The sequence below is a fragment of the Labrus mixtus genome, chromosome 20 (genome assembly GCF_963584025.1).
Source record: "Labrus mixtus chromosome 20, fLabMix1.1, whole genome shotgun sequence".
NCBI lineage: Eukaryota > Metazoa > Chordata > Actinopteri > Labriformes > Labridae > Labrus > Labrus mixtus.
Genome location: NC_083631.1, coordinates 18,637,951 through 18,660,575, shown reverse-complemented (window position 1 = coordinate 18,660,575; position 22,625 = coordinate 18,637,951). Strand labels below are relative to the sequence as shown.

The 22,625-nt window shown below is 41.4% G+C and overlaps 1 protein-coding gene across 2 annotated transcripts in view; it reads right to left on the bottom strand.

Moving 5' to 3' along the window:
• grin2aa (glutamate receptor, ionotropic, N-methyl D-aspartate 2A, a) overlaps positions 1–22,625 on the bottom strand; it is a 140,099-nt gene that overhangs the window by 39,943 nt on the left and 77,531 nt on the right. For both annotated transcript variants that reach the window (XM_061026927.1, XM_061026926.1), the window contains 2 exons: positions 11,106–11,272; positions 6,127–6,555 (listed from right to left, as the gene is read on the bottom strand). In XM_061026927.1, coding sequence (XP_060882910.1) covers positions 6,127–6,555; positions 11,106–11,272 — 596 coding nt within the window. The remainder of the gene's footprint in view (positions 1–6,126; positions 6,556–11,105; positions 11,273–22,625) is intronic.

The following is a 22,625-nucleotide window of genomic DNA, read 5'->3' as shown; positions in this document are numbered from 1 at the left end:
GGATACAAACACGAATCGAAGTTTATACACTGTGAGATGACCCCGCAAAACCCCCGACAAAATAAACAGCCCCGCGCTCACTACACAGAAACACAGACAATTACTTTGCCCAACCCAACAATTCCGCGCCGAGTGTTTCCTCTCCCCTGTAGCACTGCGATCAGAGCAAAGCGATCCAATTCCTCTCACTATCCAGCCTCCATTATATCAGTAATCTCTCTTTTCATTAGGGGGGAGGAGGAGGAGGAGGAGGAAGAATAGAGGAAAAGAAGGCTCCGGAAAAATAAAAAATAAAGGGGCGGAAAGTATACGCATCCATATAGAGCCAAAAACAAACTGAGATATTTCCATTTTCTAGCCTATAAATTAATAAAGCCAGGGGTGGATCCAATGGGATGCCATGGTGACCATAGCAACCCCAGTAGCCAGCCCAAAACTCCATTCTATGTCTGGATATGTGCCTTGTCACATGGCAGGACTTGTGTTAAAAACTATCTTTGCTGTGATGCAGCAGCCTATAGCTCTCTTCTTCAGTCCTTAAATAATTAAACTAAGAAGATTTTAAACATGTTTTGTGTGTATGCGCACATACCTCAGGCCCCACTTAGACCACCCAGTTGAAAAGTCTAGGTCCGTCACTGAATGAAGCGACACATTTCTGGACGAACTGGTCTATTTATGGTAACAGCATCACTTCCTGTATGGTTCAAAAAAAATGTTCTTGACAACAAAGATGAAAAGTCTCAAGCCCTCCCTTGTTCTGCCGATGTCTACTAATGTCTCACTTTGAGATGAGAGCTTGTGTTTTATCTGAAGAGTCTTCACTGCAGGGGGAAAAGTCCCTACAAGGATGTTAGGATAAGCTGCCCTAATACTCGGTGTGTGTGTGTGTGTGTGTGTGTGTGTGTGTGTGTGAGAGAGAGAGAGAGAGAGAGAGAGAGAACTTGCTTGAGACAGAGGCGTTTACCCTTCATCAAGACAAGGACCAGTCAAAACAATGAGCTATACTGTCAGCGCTCGTGATCTATGAGCTGCAGCAGCGCGCACACCAACACACACACACACACACACACACACAGCAACACACACACACACACTGTGCGAGTTGTGGGCTGCTATCAGTGCTGATCTAGGTCTTTTAAGATGACCTAAGGGTGTGTTCTTCACTTGAGCACACACACTCAGCCTCAGTCGGGATGTGAGAGATGAATGTACAAGGTGAACGCTAGCTTAGCAGTGTATTTGCCCGTCTTGTTCTCTTTCTGGTGTGTGTGTGTGTGTGTGTGTGTGTTTTTACATTCTGTCTGCGCGGTTATTTCTGTGTGTTCGTCCGGGCAGCAAAAGATTATGCTAACAATTACACTTTTCTCTTCCCTGAGCTAGCAGTCTCACCGTGAAATGCAACACATGTCCGCGCAGCCACTTCAGCAGGTTTGTGTTTGTTGCACATAAAAGGATTTAGGTTTGTATTGGCTTGGGATCCTTTGCAGTGTGGCTGACTTGACTGTGAAAAATCGCAGGGTTTTCTCCAATATGCAAAACATGTTGTTTATTTTTTTTTTTTTTTACTCAAAATTCCCCGCACAGCACTGGAGCACCTCTCTTGGATACCCTTCCCTCTGATGAAAAATTAATAAACCACTTGTCTTGGGGGATTTGCAGTATAGTTCAAATTGCGACTCACTAAACTTCCTTCGTCTCTTCTTCTCTGCGGTCCCATCTGTCCATGTTTCTTAATGCTCTGAGGAAAAGGGAAACTTCATTTACGTCTGAGGTACAGCCTCACTAGCTGTCAATCATTTTTTATCCTTTCTTAATGACAGCAATACTGAAAACGTCTTTATACTGTTCGTCATAATCTCCCCCACCCCCTCCAAAAAAAAAGATAAAAACAACCAGACAGCCGTGGACATGATGCTGCTTGTATAAAAATCCATACTACCTATCCAACCAAAAACACATGAAGACCATCCGACGTCCCTGACGCCCAGCCACCACCATCAGTCTGAGTCGTCCCCACCACCACCGCCGTCCTCATTCACGCACAGCCTACTCCGACCTCCACATCAGGAAGTGTGGACAACAAGAATGCCAGGAATACAAAGGAGAAGTCCTTCCTGCATATTATCCCATATGATCTTTTTTAAAAGCGTCTTGAATTTGTGCTATACAAATAATGATTGAGTGATTGATTGATAGCATACTGGCTGCTTATTATTAATTACTGAGTGCTTACCTTGTTCTACATGACCCTAGTCTTTAGCTAATACTAAGAGTTAAATTGATCTCCCCGATGATGAAAAGTGCTAAATAAATATGTTAACATACTACTTTACAGCAACTTAATTTATTTATTTATTTTAACAAACTTTTAATATTCAATTTTCATGTTCTTCAGGTGTATAAAGAGTCTGAAATTGACATTTCTTGTTATGGAAAGCTGAATAACGATGTCGCTACACTGATTAGCCTACATATCAACAAGCCTTATAATTACATTAATCTTTAAATTAATCAATTAGTTTAAATCCATCAGCAGATGACGTGCGTTATAACTCTCGGTATCCTCGGCTGCAGTGTGTGTAGAGTGTAACTAACATGTCTCTGGACAGCTTACATGACAGCTGCCCCAGGACGCAGTGTGTGTGTGTGTGTGTGTGTGTGTGTGTGTGTGTGTGTGTGTGTGTGTGTGTGTGTTGTGTTTGTGCGTACATGGGCTTCTTGAGTTCTGACCCTCATATATCAGGGCTAGAGACTGAAATTACCTGTCAGAACAAACTGCAGGCCCCCCCGCCCTTTCCCCACACATAAACACATACACACAAGCACACAGCCCCACCGACAGACGCACAGTGATGAATAAGTGTGAAAGTCTTTTAAGGCACAATGTTCACCACAGTAAGGTGAGAGATACACTGTAAATCTCTCATGATGGAATATTCTCTTAAGGTGGCAGAGGGGGTGTATTTCTCTTGTTTCTCGTTCGGACTTTCTCTCTCACACACACACACACACACACACACACACACACAAACCTCCAGCATGCTCGCAGCATATTTTATACTGGAGCACAAGTTGTCACTTGGTCTGATTGCTGCACTGGCCAGGGCTCTTAGCCGGTCATTTGTCTCCTGTTTTTATTTAATTTTATTTTTCGATTACTCAGCAAAACACATTCATCTTAGAAGTGCCACGGTGGATTTATCATCATGGCTGTCACGGGGAAAAAAGGAAGTGAGCTAAAAACTTCACTGAAAGCCTTCAAGGCAAAGACACTTGTCATCAGAACTACAGACCCTTTCTCTTATTCAGCTCAATCTATTAATATAAATGTCTTCAAAACATCCTTTTTCTTATTGTGACATGTTTTTAGCTGACTTCTTGATGGAGACAGAATCCACTGAAAAAACTTTTTGTTGCATGAGAAATGTGAAAAGAATCATAAAATCAACTAATTTAGGGTTAGCTGTTAACTTAAAAATCTTCAGTGGAGTGGAGCCCCCTGAAGAACTCACGAAACGAGTCATACAAAATACTGTGACACACTTTAAATATTGCAATATGTCACAGGGGTGCTGTGAATTTGTACATACAACCCATCTGCCCTCCTCTGTGTGTGTGCCATCTCCCCCCCCTCGCTCCCCTGACAGCCGCTGATGGACTAACAACACACACTGGCCCGTCGCCCCGACCTGGCCCTGACCAATCATGTCGCTCGTGTTCATTCCCCGAAGCCCTATTGGCTGAGCTCTCTCACCCACAACAAAGCCATCTGTGGCCACTCATCACCTGGGTAACAACCTGAGGCAGCAGAGCATGCTGGGAACAAAGTCAGCTGGCTCTAGATATCCGCCAATTCTCTTTTTGTGTAGTCGTGTTTCCATAGAGCTAAATTAGAGTTTAAAGCCCAATTGAGGTTGTCAAAGGTGCAATCAGTCATACTTGAGTGTCTCTTTTGCACGAAATGACCATCACTTATGAGCTGCTGAGCAATGCCAGAAACTCCCCTGTTGCATTAATGACCCCTGAAATTTCAAGCTCTCAAAGCGGACACATTTTTCTCTCTCCAGTCTTTGCTATGAGTTCTTTAATCACCCAGGGCCCTGGAACTACCAACAATGCACAACAAACTTGGTGTCTGCAAATCCCAACTGACAAATGATTGAGGAAGAAAACTCTCAAACTGACATGTACTCAATCCTGATGCAAGTTCGACAAGATAAAAGTTGGATTGATAAGCAATCTATGATTTGAAGGTTAGCAACGAAAGTCCAAATAGTTTGTGGTTGATTTATTTGCCAAAAACCTGAAGTGTGTCAAGAGAGTCAACTGTCAAAGAAAAAAAACGTAAGCTGGCCAATAAGGAAAATGTATAAAATGTTTTCTCAAAATGTACGAGTTAAGGGAAGGGAAAAAAACTGAAGTTGTAAATTCATGTTTTACAGATCGGTTTATAAGGGGTGGGAATAGCAGGGTAACTCAAACAGTGATTCTGCAATCATCGATACATTACAAGACAAACATATAATGATGCATCCAGAGCACAAAATGCCCCTAAAAAGTTGAAAGAAGAATGTATTTATTCACTGGACTTTGGTGGTAGTTTCACCTCAGATATCATCCCGCTGTCTTCTTCTTCTTCTTCTTCTTTAATCCCACTGCCAACTTCTTCTTTGGCCCATTAACTACTGTTCACCTCGGCCTCATTCATGTCATAAACACCACAGTGAGAGGTCATGACGTGAGTCAAACTGCCAGGAAAGTATGTTTAAGGCACCATATTTTTAAAAAAAGAGGTAAATATTCATAATCGGCACCAAGTGATTCCATAATTGTATCTCACAGGTCAGGATGACGATATGTTGCCGTATCAATATTTTGTCCCACCCCTACTGTTTTACATTTCGTTTCCTCTCTCTGTTCCTCTCTGTTTACGCTCAGACTCATCCTTTCCTGAAATATAGGTGACAAAATAATCATGAGTGAAATGGAAAAACCAGCTGCTAATACTTGCCACAAATTGACAAGCAGATGTAGGAATATCTCACAGTGAGAATAATACCATACAACCTTCTAAGATGTGGTTAGGTAAAAAACAAAAATATGAATGTCCACAAGGTACTAATTGAAAATGTAAAGAATAATGGCATGATTATGCACAGTCTTACACACAGGATCTAGTCCTAGTATTACATTGATGTCCTATGTTTTCATAAAATAATAAGCCGATGGTTAAATACCATCCATATGGTTTAATGTGTATATGTAAATGTGTCCTTTTACCAATGATTAAAGCTTTCGAATTACAAAATGAGGCAGAGAAATATAACATTTCCCACATTTTTGGAAGCAAATATTGCCATTTCTAACTCCAGATTTGTAATTTCACACATCATTGTTCTAAAAAAGAAAACAATAATGGAATGTAAACACCGGTTGTATGCATCTCTTCCTCCTCTGCCAGATGGAAAGCCAGACAGAGCTGGCAAGACCTGCGACATCTCCCACTGGCTGCTGGGGAGCGAGCGCATGATGAGAGAGAGAGAGAGCAGAAGAGGGTGAATGAGCGGCGGGAAGAATAAATGAGAGGAGGAACAGAAGGACTCATCAAGGAGCTCTTCAATTTTGGAGAGCACTCATTTGTAGCAGCCACCCGCTGTTACCCCGGTCTCGATTTCTTCCCTTTTCCCTGTTTCCTCACCGCCAGAATCGCAAACTGCCTCCTCGACTCCCATTCAACCCTCTTTTTCTCCGACTCCCATACTTCCTGTATTCTCTTTGCTCTCGCTTTCAATCCCTTGGTCTTCTATCCAGTAATTGCATCTTTTTTTTCAATCTCAATACTTAGCGTTGACTTGGTGGAAACTCGGGGGGGAAGTCTCTAATTACTGAGGACAAAGGTAGAAAACAGACAGACAATGCAGAAATTCATGCATTCAAACAAACATAAACAACGGATTCTCTCTTGATGTTATAGAAATACACAAACCCTGAAGACATGTTCCAAAAATCTGTTGTGTCTCTTTCTCTCCCCTTTTAAAAAATGCATATCCCACTGAATATCTTACTCATAATTAAAGACACGGGCGCCAAACAAACAAATTCACATCCTCCTTCTTTACTTACTTGTGTAGTGCACTGGGTGGCAGCTTGGTCGTCTTCTCCATCTGGCCATAACAGGACGTCCTGGCTTCAGGTATGTCGCCATATTCCTCCAACATGGCTGCCGCAGCTGAGGTTATGATCCCCAAGCCATCCCGAACTCTCGCCTCCAAAGGGTAGTCCCAGTCGTCGTATGACACCGATAGCATTCCTGGCGGAAACTCGTCGGGGGTTATCTCTGGGTTCCCGGTCGTGAGGGACGGCACGATCCAGATGTATCCGAATCCAGTGAGGCCCAGGGAGCGAGCCTCCTCCAGGATGTAGACCGCCTCGTCCTTGGAGCAGTAAAGCAGAACCACGGGGGACTGGACCTTCTTGAGCATGATCTGAGAGCGGCTGTCTTCCTCCACGGCGTCCAGAATGATGATATTCTGCAGGTCCCAGCCCACAAAACTAAAGCAAGGATAACAAGGACAAGAGTGAAATGTTAATATTTAACTAATAGACTATTAACTTTGCTCAGGTGCTGGCAAGGGCACTTGTAATTATCCATTATAATTAATATCATTGTTAAGTGTGATGTGAATGCTAATAGGTGTAGAGTGCTTATTGTCAGGGGAAACGCATTAAGGCTGAATGGAATGCAAATGCTAAAGCTGGTCCTGGATAATGACACTCAGCAGGTTCCAGCCCATACGACCAAAGGACAATGAGAACAAACAGTGGTCTGTTCATGTGAAAGGACCAGCACAGTGCTAATGGACAATGTGTTAATTGGTGACAACTGTTAACAGAAGATATTGCTGCTATCAACGTGGAGCGCAGCTTGTGTTGCACCTTTTGTTTCGACCAAAAATAGCTGCATGCTACAGCACAGCCATGTGACATTTGTGCAGATTATTTTCTACACAATGTTTTTGTTATAGTTGACATTTTTTTGCACCGCAGCCATTTTCCTTTGACATCATCCTCAGGGTATAGGAAGCTTAAATTGCTGTTGATGTTGTTGGCTAATGCTGTGTCCCAACACACAAGTCGTTATATTCTAGGATATATGACAAATATTGATTCTGTCACATGATTCAGTAACATTCAACAGCATGAAAACGAATAAACAGTGAACACATGTCAAATATTTGGTTAAGTAAAATAACATTTTGGTTACCCATTTGCTCCTGTAAAAATAGCTGATGTTAACAGCTAGTAACTTCCTACCTAATATTACTTTTAGCTAGGATTGTGTTCAAATGCTAACTTGACATTTGGGCACGTTATACTGTATGATAGACTACATGAAGAAAGGTATATAGAGACTTGACTCAAAAAAACAACATACTTGACGCACTGACCCACTGACGCACTAGCTTCCCGACAACAGCTAACAGCTAATGTTAGCATTCTGTCACTTCCTAGGATACTTTCAGTAAATTATGCCTTATGTATCAGTTCATTCAAAACTCGCAAAATGTAACCTAGGCTGTTTAGCCACTTTCTAGCTAACGGTTAAATTATCCACACATTGGATGAATGAAAATATTAACTGTTCTCTGAGTTACTAAGGTTATCAAATAGCTTGTGTTATTTTTAATTTGTAACGTGAAGAACTGCCCCTTCATGTTTTCATTACCAATTGTCTTTTCAGTTGCCAACAGATAAAGAAAATAGTGAAATGACCACAATTGAACTTATTCCCTGTAAGTTACAACTTACTACATAAATAACCAGCAGTATGACATCATAACAGCATCAGAGCTTCACTTTCGAGAAGAAACTTAAAACAGATCTGTATAGTTCCATTTTTTTTAATTTAGTCCTGTTGCAGGAGTTGAAAGCAACAGAGCATATTTTTAATCAAGTGAGACTGGCTGCTCTTTTCACAATGACAGGTGTGATGTTATATAGCAGGTACATGAACCCATGGCTTGAAAGCAGCAGAAACAAAGCAAATGGCATTTTGTGTTGCTGAAGTTATTAAAAAAAGTAAAATATCATAAACTGGTAGCATGCTGTGGTATCAGAAGTACAGGTCCTTGTGAGTGTTACAACGTGTGAAACATGGTGAGTAAATAGGGAAAAGCAGTTATTTCATCATGCAAAGTATCCAACAAGAGATAGTCAGTGTAACATGAGAGTGATTTGGGACTTGCAGTCCTCTTCTTGCTGTCCAAAGTGATAATGGTCTACACATCGCAGATGACAAGACTAGTAAAGAGAGACAATGAAACACAAAGACATGTTAACAAAGAGAGCCAAATAGAGAGACAGCGGGGGTAATAACAATATGGGAAAATTCAATTTCAATCTTCTACAAAAAGGTTTAGAAGATATAACAAAACAGATGCAGGTGTGGTTCGTCTGAACAAAACCAACCAGCCTTAAATCATTTAATATCAATTTAAGCTGGTTACATAATTTACATATCAAGCAATACTACAGGTCTGTTGGGCAGTGGTCATTAATTTAAGCTTAATATTAATTAAGCTGATTATACATTGTTTCTTTCACCTTTGTACACTCTTTACATGCAGATCAATCATGCATTCTGTGCTGGAACAAATGAATGTGTATGGTGTGTGTTTAATCATGTAAGAGAAAACTGAAACTACTGGACTCTCTTGACTATTATATGCAGAAACAACATACAGACCAACCGCCTGTCTGGATTCATTTCCACTTGAAAGTTGATGTATGAAGCCATCTGTTAATAAATCCCTTTATTCTCATGTTATATAGCCTACCTTGGTCTGTATTTCATGTAAGCTGCAGCTCATACTAACGTTTTCTATTTTTGGCCAAGCCCTCACTAACTGAGTTGATTGGTCCAATTTTCTACAGTAAGTGATGGAAGTTCATTGGTATCAAAACTGTCACAGGAAATCAATGTCATCACAGAAAGTCGATAGGGCTTCATCAAAAATAATTGGAATTTCCATTAATTCTGGTTTCATAACTGATATTTATGAGCGTAATTTTAACTTTAAGGACAGAGTCGATCCTCACAGTTATCAACATAAGAATGTTTAGTAACTTTTCAGATCTTTAATGCTGTGTAGCATCCTCTCACTGAAGTATCATACAGTAAATACATTTTTACGGAGTAGATATTGATTGCAGATGATAAATGGTCATCTACACAAACACACAAAAGCAGCTTGCACTTCCCTCAAACTGGAAGGGACAACTTGCACAGAATCTGACCCCTGCAGAACTCTGCCTGCTCTTTAAATATGTTTGTTTCAGTTTTATTAAAAAGGTTCAACTAATAAGACAGCAACAACCCCTACCATGCAAGACATTGGGCACCAATTCAGATGTGGCATTTTTTTTTTGACATTGCCTTCTCCTTTCAATATTATTTGGAACATTACCGCTTTCGTTAAATACAGAGATCATAACATGGTTTAATGTATATGGTTCAAAGTTGTGGCCTGCGTCATTTGGTGCATGTCATCCCCACTCTTCTGAATTTCCCTTGGGATAAACTAGTATGTGTCTAGATCTGAATTCAAAACTTAATTTGGCCATTTTGTTACATTTTGTAGCTCAAACTTTCCATTTTCGGACAGTAACAGCTGTTTTGGAGCTAGATCAACGATCTTATTTAATAAGTAATTAAAGTATCCATTCTCACTCTTCTTGTCCTTTAAAAGACTGTTATACCAAATACATAATTGGATTTTGAACCAGTTTGGTTTGACATAAAGAGTAACTGCTAATGAAAAAGACCCTCCTCGGTTGGGCTTCAATATATCATAGATGCAGGCACCAGCCCCTGCCAACATCCCAACACTGCTGCACATGCATCATTAACTTGACATATTTTTTGCCAAGAATTATAGTTTGCTGGTCTCTTTAGTAGTTTTTCTCTTTCTCTCTGTGGAGAGTTTCGGCATCAGTCAATATAACCTAAAGGTGCGGCAGACAGCCAAACCACATGTGCAGTAAACCCACCTGTCATCTACACTCATCTTAAGAACGCTGATGAAATCCTTTCAGGCTGGCTGTCTCTGAAGTACATACTGTATGAGCGTGGGAGATGAAAAAGACAACAAAAAAAACACATTGTGTGCAGTAACTCTTTAAGTAGACGTCGCTTTCCTCTGACGAAAATCTGCAGTGATACCGGAGAAGATTAAAGAGAGAAAGGGGGTGGTGGGGGGTTAGCGTTAGAGAAAATGCCCGGGGTAAGTGCGTATTAACAGTTCCATAAAGAAACCTAGAGTTTGTTATCATTTTACTATCCTGGAATTTTTCTACATTTAAATATAATTTGATGGGATGAATGGGCCTCATTCACAAATGTCTTCTGAAGATGTTATTTAAATGTGTTCTTAAGACCTTTATAGGAAAAACCTGATTGCCCGGAAAAATCAGATTCATGATGTGTTCTAAAACAGCAGAATTGTTCACACCTGTACGTGTTCTTATACCAGTGATTGCCATGTCTTCTTAAACTGGAAGCTCGTGCATGTGGGTTAGGGTTTGTGCACTGGACGCCAAGTTAGAAATACTAAAGTAGTTCTAAAGTCTTTGTAGTGTGTTGGGGACATTTTTTTATGTATTGACAAATCAACTGTTCTATTTCAGCTAGCAAACAGTGCTAACAGTATGTTAGCTGCAAGAGAACATTTGCGATGTAATTTTGTTGTTCGTATGATAAAGATTTGAGCTATGCTAGCAGCTGAGCTTTAGGGTTAAAGATGTCTGCCCATTGGTTCAGACTGAAGTATCTGAACATTAAACGTAACTTTGGAGCTACAATGAAGTTGATGATTTTGTACTGAGCGAAAGTTCAGTTTTAAATGGAATACCTGCTAAACTCAAACAGGGAATTGTTATTAAGACAATGTAGCATGCTAATGTTTGAAAACAGCGTATTCTTGGGTGGCATGAATCATCAGCTGTTAATTTTTTATGAACGTTAATAGTAGTTCATAATCGAAAAAGAAGAAAATTCAACCGTAATGAGCAGCACAACGCAGTTTGAGTCTCCTTGATCCCACCTGTTGTCGACAGTTGTTTTAAGGATGTTGATGAACTCCTGATATCCGGGGAACTTCGACGTGACGATGGAGAAAATGTGCCAGTCATACTCCTCCATGATGTTGAGCATGAGCAGCGCCTCCTGCTGGATGGAGGCCCCGAACTGGAAGAAAGTCGACTTCACATCCTGAGAAAAGAAAAAAGTTCAGGAAGAAGGGAGGGATAACGAAAAAGGGGAGGAGAGGAGGAGGAAATAGAAAAGGGAAGAGGAGATTTAGTTGAAGATTTATTTGGATTTTTTGCTTCCCTTATTAGTCCAGCAGCTAATTCAAACTGCATCTCAGCAATATCAATCAGCTACAGAGCATTTAAACTTTGGCACGATATGAATACACACACACACACACACACACACACACACACACACACACACACTCATACCCACGACCAAACACACACAGATCGAGAGTAATAAGCTTCTTGCGGAGAAAATATATGGATGAGGGGCTCAGAACAATTCAATTAAGCCCAAATTGGATTGGTGCGGAACAAGCTGGCTGCAGAACTCTGCGGGCCTGGTTCTAGGGGGGGGGGGGGGAGGGGGTGAGAGCTACATTCACTCTGACTCACACATATCCACTCCATTAAACCTGACTCTGAATCATTTGCCACTTAATTTCAGCCAAACTGAGACATGACGCTTGGACAAAGCAGACAAGCACAATTACAGGTGGACAAATTGACTATTCATTCATTTTGAGGTTACAAATGCTTTATGGTGCTGGCTGTTTAATGAGCTTGATTGGAAGAAGAAAAAAAAGGGTTGTTGCATCACAAAATTGGCTCTGACTTTGACTTTGGTTGTTTGTTGCATCATTTGTTGTGCGTGTGTGTGGACTTTGTTACCTTGAAATGTCAGAGAGTTCACACTGCCTGTCTTAGGCACTCTAATTGTGATAGACTCGCAGGTTGGTGTGTTTGTGCGTGTCTTCTGTGTCCGTGTGTGTGTGTGTGTGTGTGTGTGTGTGTGTGTGTGTGTGAGTGTGAAGCTGCAACCTGACAGCTACAACACACACGAAAGAAAGAGAAACGAGGGCAAGAAGACAGCACAAAAGGTTGGAGTGAGCGATATGAGACAAATGAAGACAAAGAGATTCCACCCGGTGTCACTTTGTAAGATCACACCTGCCCTTAAAATGAACACCACGCACCGCCATACACTCACACGCATAAATGCACAACACTACATGCACACACTGCCTACAGCCTGCATCCACAGGAATGAATCCACAGTGTGACTAAGGCGGAAAAAAAAAAGGGAGAGTTGTTGAGTTGGTTGTGTGATGAAACAGCAACCGTGACGCTAGGGGCTACTGTGTGGTGCGATGGTGCCTAGCATTAGCCTCAATGCCAAAGTTCATCCTGCAAAAGTTGGGTTTAAAACACACCTTGAAGGACCTGTTAGCTAAAGGTCAAATTAATCACTCTTTGGATTTACATTGATGCAATCTCCATTTGTAATAACCGACAACGGTTTGGATTTATCCAGCCAAGACGGACACTTTGCAAGCGGAATTTTGGAATTTTAATTAAAATTCCCCTGGTCCGCACCAGTTCTAAGTCAGCTGCTAGGCGCCAGCCGAGGCGACCGATGTGTTTGTTCACCACCTTATTTGCCTCTATGAAGGTTTATTCTCTGGTGGGCCCACCACCAGAGGTATGTAAATTATGTAACCTGAAACTTCCAGCCAAGACGGACACTTTGCATTGCTTACAGTCCGGCTCGTGCACCGAGAACGGGGTTGGTGTTGAGAAACAACATCTGAGAGGCGATTATTAGCTGCACTTTTATGCGGATATCCTTTTGTGGAGATTATTTGAGGCCAAATTGTCGAAAGACGCAACAAATGGGTTCTTAGACTGTATTACATTGGATTATGTTCTTTACAGATTTTGCATTATTTATGCAGAATCTACCAAAAGAGATTACAACTTCTAAGACACAGTGTAGGTTTAATACGACTGAGCACAGGGAGTGTAAATAGACAGAAGCAGAAAGCAGGGACTGAGCATCGACGTTCGCAAACCATATCAGCTCACTGTATATAATTCCATCTCTACATGCATGACCTAGCTTTTCCTTTTCCACTTTGTGTATAGACTCTGAATAATGTGGGTGATTTAACGTTTGCATCATTGGTGTGTGTGTGTGAGTGTGTGCATGCATGTCTTTCCCCCCTATATCAAGACGCTGGAGTGCTCTGTAATGGTATTGTATCTCTATGTGAGGTTGGCTCACTCGATACTTACACTCAAGTGCTCTTCAGAGGCTCTCTGTGTGTATGTGTGTGTGTGTAGAAGATAGAGTTCTAATGGGGTAGAAACTGAAGCAATGCTCGAGCAGGGTGGGACAGGAGGGAGGTCATGCTATAAGACATGTCACCTCCTGTCTTCATCACAGCGCCGGCCGATACTCCCACACACTCTGCAATATTCAGAGGACTGTGACGAGCAAAGGGCCGGCAGTGGAATACACAGAACAGAATAAAGCAGCAGGTTTACACTGGACTCTGTGTGGGGATGTTTATTTTAATTTACATTGGTTTAATTGAAAATGATACCTGCCACCTTTGGACTAAATTACATGTTCCATTTTCTTCTATCGATGAGGTGGTTTTTTTTGTGCTTTGTTAGGTTTGATTGAGGGTCATTAGGATATTTCTGACATCCACTGAAGGATCATTTACTTGTAAAAAATCAGGGTGTCTGTGGCTCAGTTGGTAGAGTTGGTTGTCTCTTCGATCCCCAGCTCCTGCAGCCAAATGTCCGATGAGTCCTCGGGCGAGACGCTTAAACACAAGTTGCTTGTGTGTGAATGGGATTAGTCCATACTGATGGTCAATTTTCATAGCGACCTCTGCCATATGTGTGTGAATGGGTTAGCCAATCAGATAATTGGAGGAGGGTATGATACCCAAGGCCACCCGTTGAACATCCCACTTTTGGTATCCCAAAGGGGGGAGCCAAAATCGGCAATGGAGCCTCACACAAATCTCCATTAGCAAAATAAACACTCTTTAGTTAACACGATTGAAAATGGAACAAACTGCATCTCTTTATTTTACAAGGTGTCATCTTGTGAAACCCGGAACGAAGAGGATCTTGAGTGAACTGAATATTCTCCTTTTGCGCGACTGCGTGATCAGAAGCACCGCTCAGGATGAAACACATTGGACAAGGCTTCAATATTCTTTGTCAAAATGGGCATCTTCTGCTGGCCTATAACGTCTTATTCTGAGACCAGAGGCGCCTCTACTGAACACTCGACTGACAACAAAGCTGCGAATCAAATCTCACCTCCCTCTCTGTGTTCACACTCTCATACTGAGGGAGAGAAGGCAGCCACACTTCAACCCTCTGTCTGTCATTTTGTGTTTCGCTGTCCGTCAATTGTTTCTCTCAAAAAGAAACGGACGCAGAAATATATCAAATATCACTAATTTGATGTAGCTTTCAGTGCAGGTATCCTACATACTGTCTAATACACACCATCGTTTTCATCCTATTTTATATTGTTATTTGATCAATTGTTGTAATTAAACGATTGTTTGTTTTTTGGGGCTTTTTTTCTGCCTTTATTGTAGAGATAGGAAAGTGAATAGAGTCGGAGGTCCGGGAGAGAGAGAGTGGGGAATGACATACTGCAAAGGAGGCAAAGGTCAGACCTGAAGCCAGGCCGCCCGCCATGAGGACCACAGCCTCCGACACGGGGTTCAAGCCCCAATCTCTCAGCCACCAGCGCCCCAGATTCACGGGATTTATGAAAGCACAATTCTTAATAAGTTGTACATGAACAAACTTTAGAATTCTATTAAACTATTGTAAATCCCACTTTTTGCTTATGCTCCTTATACTCTATTGTTTTGCTTTTTTTGCAAAGCAACTACTTGATATGTAGAAAATCTGATGGAATGAAAAGAAACAATTACCAAGGAGAGACACAAGGCAAAAAAAATGATGTAGTGACAAAAACACTAAACACACAGGGACAAAATTATAGACAAACAGGGAAAATGTAATTACAGGGCAGGCAGAGAGAAAAGACGAGAGATTGGAAACATGCGGAGAAGAGAGTGAGGGGGAGACTAAACACTGGATGATTGTTTCTAATTGGGACGGCTCACGAGCCGTGACATCAGAAAACAGCCAATCACATCCTCTCATTTCACCCCTGTCAAGTGTGACATGTCTCTTCTCCACACTCCACACCTTCAGCTGCATGGCTGCACACACACACATACACATCCAAACACACACACACACCATTCACAGCTCTTTTGCCTCGTGCTCCGTCTATCACATTCAAAGAGTCTCAAATCTCCCACTCACCAACGCACAAACACGATGACGCTCACACAAACACACAAACATGCACCTGGCCCCCGGGGCGGGACAGTGTGTCTAAGTTGAGATAGAGGTGAGTTATAAATAGTAGTCCTCATATCCTCTGCTGCTGATAGCATCATGCACTGTCTGTTCAGTCGACATGCGTTGGGAAAAAAAAGTAACACACATATATATTAGTTGACTTGCGAGGCTCGATAGTACACATGCATTTATATACACACAGATATCCTGTTATCTTTGGGGTGTAGCAGTTCTGCAGTGTCCACTGGAGGAGAGACACACTGATGTGACAAAAATTCCTTGGTGGCCGGTTCCTAAATATAAACACACGGGCTTAAAAATAGCCACAGCAACACAGAAGAGCTCCGAATGTCTGTGGAAACAAACCCAAGAGCCAAGGAGACGGCGAATGCCCGATAAGAGTCCCTACAACCACAGCCACGGAAATAAACGCTCAGAATACTCAGAGCAGCAGAGGCACTGCTCTAACCAGCGTGAGGTTTGTGGTTTTATTATATTTTGAAAGGAAATTAAAAAAGGAAAAAATAGACCTTCGATCCAGGAAAAGCAACGCTCGACAATAAAACCGTTTTATTCTAAGGCTGTAAGAAAAGACGTCATATAAACTTCAACATAAAGGTATTTTCTGCAAGTTTTGGTCTTCAGCGAGAGAAAGATCTAATAAAAACTTTAAATTCTTTTCATGTATTATATATGTTTTTAATGAAGTTTAACAGCTTTTCCAATGCCATGAATCAAGCTTTATTTGCCAAATTTACAAACATACAAGGCATATCACTCCAGATCACAAGGCGACAATACGGTACGATGCGGCCAATAGGTCTTTGTCTGGCTGCTGTTGTGTCCTGCTGGAAGCTCATCATGTCGGTGTGCTCCGCCTTCAAAGAGCTCCTGGTTTCCCTGATTGACTCTCTGACTCTTCAGCTCTCTGACCTGCCGGCTCTGGCTCTGGTTTTGAGACTACATCTCCCATAGTAAGCCTGGCAATTCTAGTTCTTTGCTTCTCCTCAGCATATACAGTTACAAACAAACATACACACACATTACCTCACTGAAACTGATGACAAATAATGTTAAATAATGACAATAAATTCCTATTTTGTATTGCCCGTTAGGGTTTGCCTCCAAGTTTTGTCCGCGGGTATGATGAGCCGGGTTGTGACAATACGATACGTCACAGCATGACATGAAAACAAGTTCACTAAAGGGCAGTACCGCGATAGTGCAGCGGTAGTGACAGCAAAGGATGATAAAATAAAAATAAACAACTATCTTTATGGTAATATATCGACCCTACTAAATGATTTTAAGTTTGACTAATAAACAGGACTACAGTCTCTGAGTCTCTGGAGGTTTATCTGAACTGGCGGTTGCCAAACATATCCACTTAAGAGTATCAAGTGTAAACACAAATTCAGAAGTTCAAAAAGTGACAACTAAAAGGCTGGCAGGGCTCATGTCTTCCTCCTTCTGAGTATCTTAGAGGGAAAGAGAATTAGGAGAGTAAATCTTTGCTGCGTGGTGGCTGGGATGAGTCCCAAATTAAAGTTGTGAGAGTGAAAGCCAATTTAATGATTTTTAAAGGTTATATTCTATATGTTTGCCAAATAAGTAAGACATCATTAAACGGGCTATTTTTAACAGTTGGTGCTGATATTATCTCCATTAATAAGGAGACTTGATAGAAGAAAAGAGCATGTGTTTTTTTTTTTTTTTCAACAAGCAATGATCCCATTTTTAATATCCTCTGTCACACTCAGACAGGGGAGATGAATATTACCTACAAAAAGACAGTTTTAAGACAGATTTCTTTATAATGAAAAATGTTGTCATTAAAAAGACTACAGGACCAAGACACTGGATTTGACACTGTGATGTGTGAAGCAAACTCTGTCCTTGTTGCTGAAAGTGTCTATAGAGACAGGAACTGTTGGGGGAGGGGGTTGTAGGGATGACATGCAGCAAACCGCGTCAAGATCGGGAATTCAAACTTGGGATCAGTGCAACGAGGACATTAGCCAATGTACATGGGACGCCTGCGCATCTCACCGACGAATAAGCCAGCGCCCCCATCTGGACTACAACAAGTCAATTGAGAAAAATCATGTTGTCAACTTTATTCAGTCAATGCTGACATTTTTTTTTTTTTTTTTACAACTTGGTGAATGTATTTCACAAATTAACCTTCATGATCCCCCTGTGGAACCAGTTTATCGAACTGATTGAACAAAGATGTGTGGGCCCAACACTACACAAAGAAGACTGCGCTTCAGATGTGCTAAATAAAGACATCACACACGCTGAACCTTTTTATCTTCGAGGCTGTATTTGCAAAGATGTAATGTCAATTGTTTTGCGTGTATACAAATAAAAATGCAATGGAAAGAAGCCTCTTTGTGCTTTATCCTCCTGTCTCGTCATTACAGCAGATAAATACCATTGCGCTAACAGCATTTCTTCTGTGGCGTCTTTTACTTAAAGCACATTTATGTGAGTGTACTGCATTCTCCTGCAAACGGCTCTGACAGTCTTATGAGACTGTGCAAGTTTATTCAGCCTTTATGAGATTTAAACGTTTAAAACAATAAGCAGATGTAGTGATGGCACGGGGAAGAAGAGTGTGTGTGTGTGTGTGTGTGTGTGTGTGTGTGTGTGTGTGAGTGTGTGTGTGTTGAATAAGTGTTCATTACTCTGTATGAACTGAGGAGAGAGAAGATATCCTTTGAGTTGGATAATAATCATAGAGAAAACAGCAGCCTTAAATTGCTTCGGAGGCTAAGAACACACGCACAAAGATTATTAAACAAGGCTGCACTTGACGTCATAGAAGGAGAATATTTCTGGCATGAAAGCAGTCCATTTGAATAGATAACACACGCACACACACACACACACACACACACACACACACACACACACACACACACACACACACACACACACACACACACACACACACACACACACACACACACACACACACACACACACACACACACACACAGGGAGAGAGAGAGAGACCTAAAGTTTATCACACTGGAGCAGTGTGTGTGTGTGTGTGTGTGTTGTGTTTGTGTGTGGGTGTGTGTAAGTGTGCATGTTTGTTGCCGCTGTGGTTCCTCTGTCAGGACTTTTTAACAAGCAGCCGAGCCCCCACGGGGAAACACTGACAAAATAACATCATCCCTCTCTCTCTTGGTCTCTGTGTGTTTGTCCTCCTCTCCCACTCACTCTCCTCTCTAATAAGTCTAATATCTTCCTCTCTGTGTCTTCCTCTCTTTTCGTTAACGCTCTGTCCAGGGGCTCCGTCTTTTCTCTCCCCTACCTCGATCCATCTTAGACTCTCCCACCCACTCCCTGTCTCTTCTAATAGGGCCCATATTCTGCGACACTCCCCTGAGACCTGCCCCTTCTACCTTAAGCTGGAATAGCTGTCATTAAAGCTTTTGTATAATGTCACAATTTATGTGAAAATCCAATTAAGAACATTTTCAAAATAAACACGTCTTGAAAGCTCAAACTGATGCGACTGTAAGTTCATTTTTAAATGAAATGCTGTGGTTACAAACCTATGGGTTGGGACCCCACAAGGGGTCGCAAGGTACATCTCCGGGGTCGATGAAAAGGAAAGTAAAGACGCAAAATAGAATACATATTTCCACAACAAAAAATATATTTGACTGCTTCTCTTGGAGCTTGAAAGTTACATTTTTTCACAACTCTAAAAAAACAATTTCATTTTTTAAGTGAAAAAACTCTGCAAGCAATCAATGAAACTGTTTAAATACATGTTCTTTGATTCACTCAATTTGGGATCGAAAGAGTCAGCAAAGTCAGAAAAATTGATTTTTAAGGCTTTATATGTGAAAATGTCTTTTTATCACTTCTTCCACAGACATTTCTATTGATAGCATTAAACATGTGCAAAGTTGGATTTCAGCCCCTTTATTATCAAGAAGCTTATTTTAAAACATTGGAAATCTACATCCCGTTCTTCACTGAAACACTAAATAGGGCGGCTGTGGCTCAGTTGGTAGATCTCTCAACCGGAAGGTCGGGGGTTCGATCCCCAGAAGAAAAGAAAATGTAAAAATAACCCCAAAAAATTGTTATAATTGCTGGCAATTGGTCACCAGTGCTCCAATTTCACTTTAGGCAAAAAAAAATCTTGGGAACCTGAGCATGTACTGTATAGTCCTGCTTGTTATTTGTATCATTATAAAACCTGCTTTTGCTACACTTGACATATAGTTCATTTCTCACCTGTCACTATAGGGCACCTGATGGTCCCAAAATGATCTCCTGCACAGTCATAATAGAGTCATCATTATGAAAATGATCATTACCGTCAATGTTGCCATCAGGAACAGCCACAAGCATCATAATTATCTGTTTCTTAGCTGTCCTGCAGCATTCGCTCCATCCCCCCCTCCTCATTTAGGACCTCTTGTGCCTTTTTCGACTTTCCCCAATTATCCTCTCCTGCTTCCTTAATGCCTTTCTCTTCAGCCGCACCACCTAACACTTTTGCAGGAATTTGAATGAACACAAAACCGGATGAGTCGAGGTGCTAATCACAATAAAATGGGTCTTTGAATTAAGAGTCGCTGCACAGCCCAATCCTAGAAGCACCAGAGCTTTATTGAATACATGTAACATTTCAACGAGAAACCCCCTTTGTCGAGATTACTTGTTGAGACGTGTTTTCTTTTTCCAAGTGTTGAATAAAGTAATCGTGTATGGAGGCAGTCACAGTGCAGCATTAAAGGGTTTATAGAATTGAAGCGTTTAAGGTGAGAGTTTGGGATCCTAATCTAAGGAGCGGCTTATTAACAGTGATAATGCACAAGACAAAGTTCAGGCACGCACACACAATTTCAAGCACCAAAAACCCACACACACACACACGTAAATGCATGCCGTGTGCTGCCTTTGTACATGTGCAATCCCAAAGTCAAAGGGGTTTCTAAGTCTTATGTGCTGTGTTTGTGTGCCAGAGGGCTGTGTACTATGCTTAGTTCAATCCAAAGACAAAAAACATACTACAGCTCAAACAGAATAGAACAACACCGAGTACCCAGGAAAAACAACAAAAACAGAAAAATCAAAGGCCTTAAAGCCCAAGCTAACACAGGAACAAAACACCTAATGGAGCCATAAAGCAGCGCAGAAGAAAGGCTAAGGTGACGCGGGGGAGCATGGTCTGAAATAATTTTTTATCTTAATCTCATGTTTTCAGGACCAATATCAGAGCAAATAGAGCTTCTGCACAGCACAATAATGGCCAGTCTTTTAGCTGGCAAACACGTAGAGAAAGAAAATAAGGATAGAAGAATAAAGGAGGAGAAATATATCTTCAGTTCGGTGCAAATTAGCTTAGCCTGGTCAGCAAATATTTGCTGTGCAGCAGATTGTCTGGCCCAATGCGACTCGATTGTTCTAAATTAAAACTAAGATGGCATTCTTTGTTCACCAAGAGTCCCCCTGTAGCTGGATTTAATTATCTTTCAGAACACAATGAACAACACAGTTTCGAAATCTGTTTTTAAGGGGCTGTACTGTATCATCATGTCCAATTATGAACGTTTAGAGCTCTTTTGCGTAAACCTATCTGCTTCTGGCACATTGCTCGATCCGTCTGATGCTTGCAGAAACACAGCAATATGTGCAGAGTGACTTATACTTCATTGAGTTTCGCTAAGCCAGCCCTCCTTCTCGAAATAGTGAGAGGGTGTTGCTAACTGTGCGGTTAATAATTTGAAATCATCCTGCTGTATCGACTGTTTAAAGGGCAGGTTAGCATGCTTGTGTGGGTCGGAAAAGCCCGTGGCTCTTTAGTTTTGAAATACAACCTGAACAAACATGATCAAGTGAACCCTAAGCCATTTTCTGTTTTTCATTTCTAGTAACAATATTTTACGACAGACAGATTTGAATTAGCCTAGCTTAGCATGAAGGGAAAACTAGCCAGACTAACAAAGAGGTAACAAGACATCAATGCAAAAACCCAGGTCTTCATAAAAGTTGTAGACTGATGTTATAGGGGTTAGGAACAGGGGTGTATCCAGATGGGGTCAGCGGGGGCATTGGTCCCCCTTGAAAGTTGATTAGCCAAAAGTTGAAGTGCCACCCACAATAAAAAAAACTGTAATGATAGATATGAATACCGGATCAAGAATGGGTAAATAAATCATATTTATACTTGTGTATGTGCACATATACTGTATACCTCTTGCAACCCCTTCATAACTCAAGGCCCCAGTTGGGCTACTGGAATCAGTCTGGACACACCCCTGGTCAGGAAGTCCAGTCTTTTTGCTAAGCTTATTGTTAATGTATGTAACAAAGCTAATACAAGCTAAGAAACATTTCAGTACAAAGGACATGCCTCCTCTCATCACATAACCCCCTGCTTGTACTCTATGCGGGGGCAAATCAATAGTGCATCATGTGCTGATTTCCCCCATAGAGTTGCTTCAGTCAGCTGTTATGGTCATCACTAACTACTCTGGCAGTGTCCCTGATTCATCACTGACACCAACAGCCACACACTGACACTGAGAGACCTACTTTGCGGAGGACGAAACAGAGCGGGGTAGGAGGGAGGGGATGGATGGAACAAGTGGCAGGAAGATAGATGAGGATGGGGCAAGGAGCAATGTCAGGGAGCAAGAGCGGGGGAAAAGGAGGGGGGGGGAAGATAAAGAGGTGAGGTTGTACTGAAAATGGAGGGAAAGCAGACGGGCAGAGATATTTTAAGAAGGGAATAATTCAGCATGTTTGCTAGTGCAATTACAAATTCTGTGTCTAGTTCAAGTCTGAGTGTTCATTGGAGAGCTGAGGCGGTGTGTAGCTTCGCTTTTCAGTTATCCTAGAAATATGGCTCCATAAACAACATTTTTTCTTTTTCATTTGTTTGTATTGACATATTTAAGCCACCATATAAAAACACCTCTTTTGCAAATAATAGCTCAAAAACAAATGTCATAAAAAGAGCCAGAAAAAGGGGGCCCAGACCAGAACTGTGTGGAACCCCCTCGAATATATTAGTTAAGATAAGTTCCCAATTTCAATGTATGGAATGTTTTCTCTAATTTATTCTAATATATATA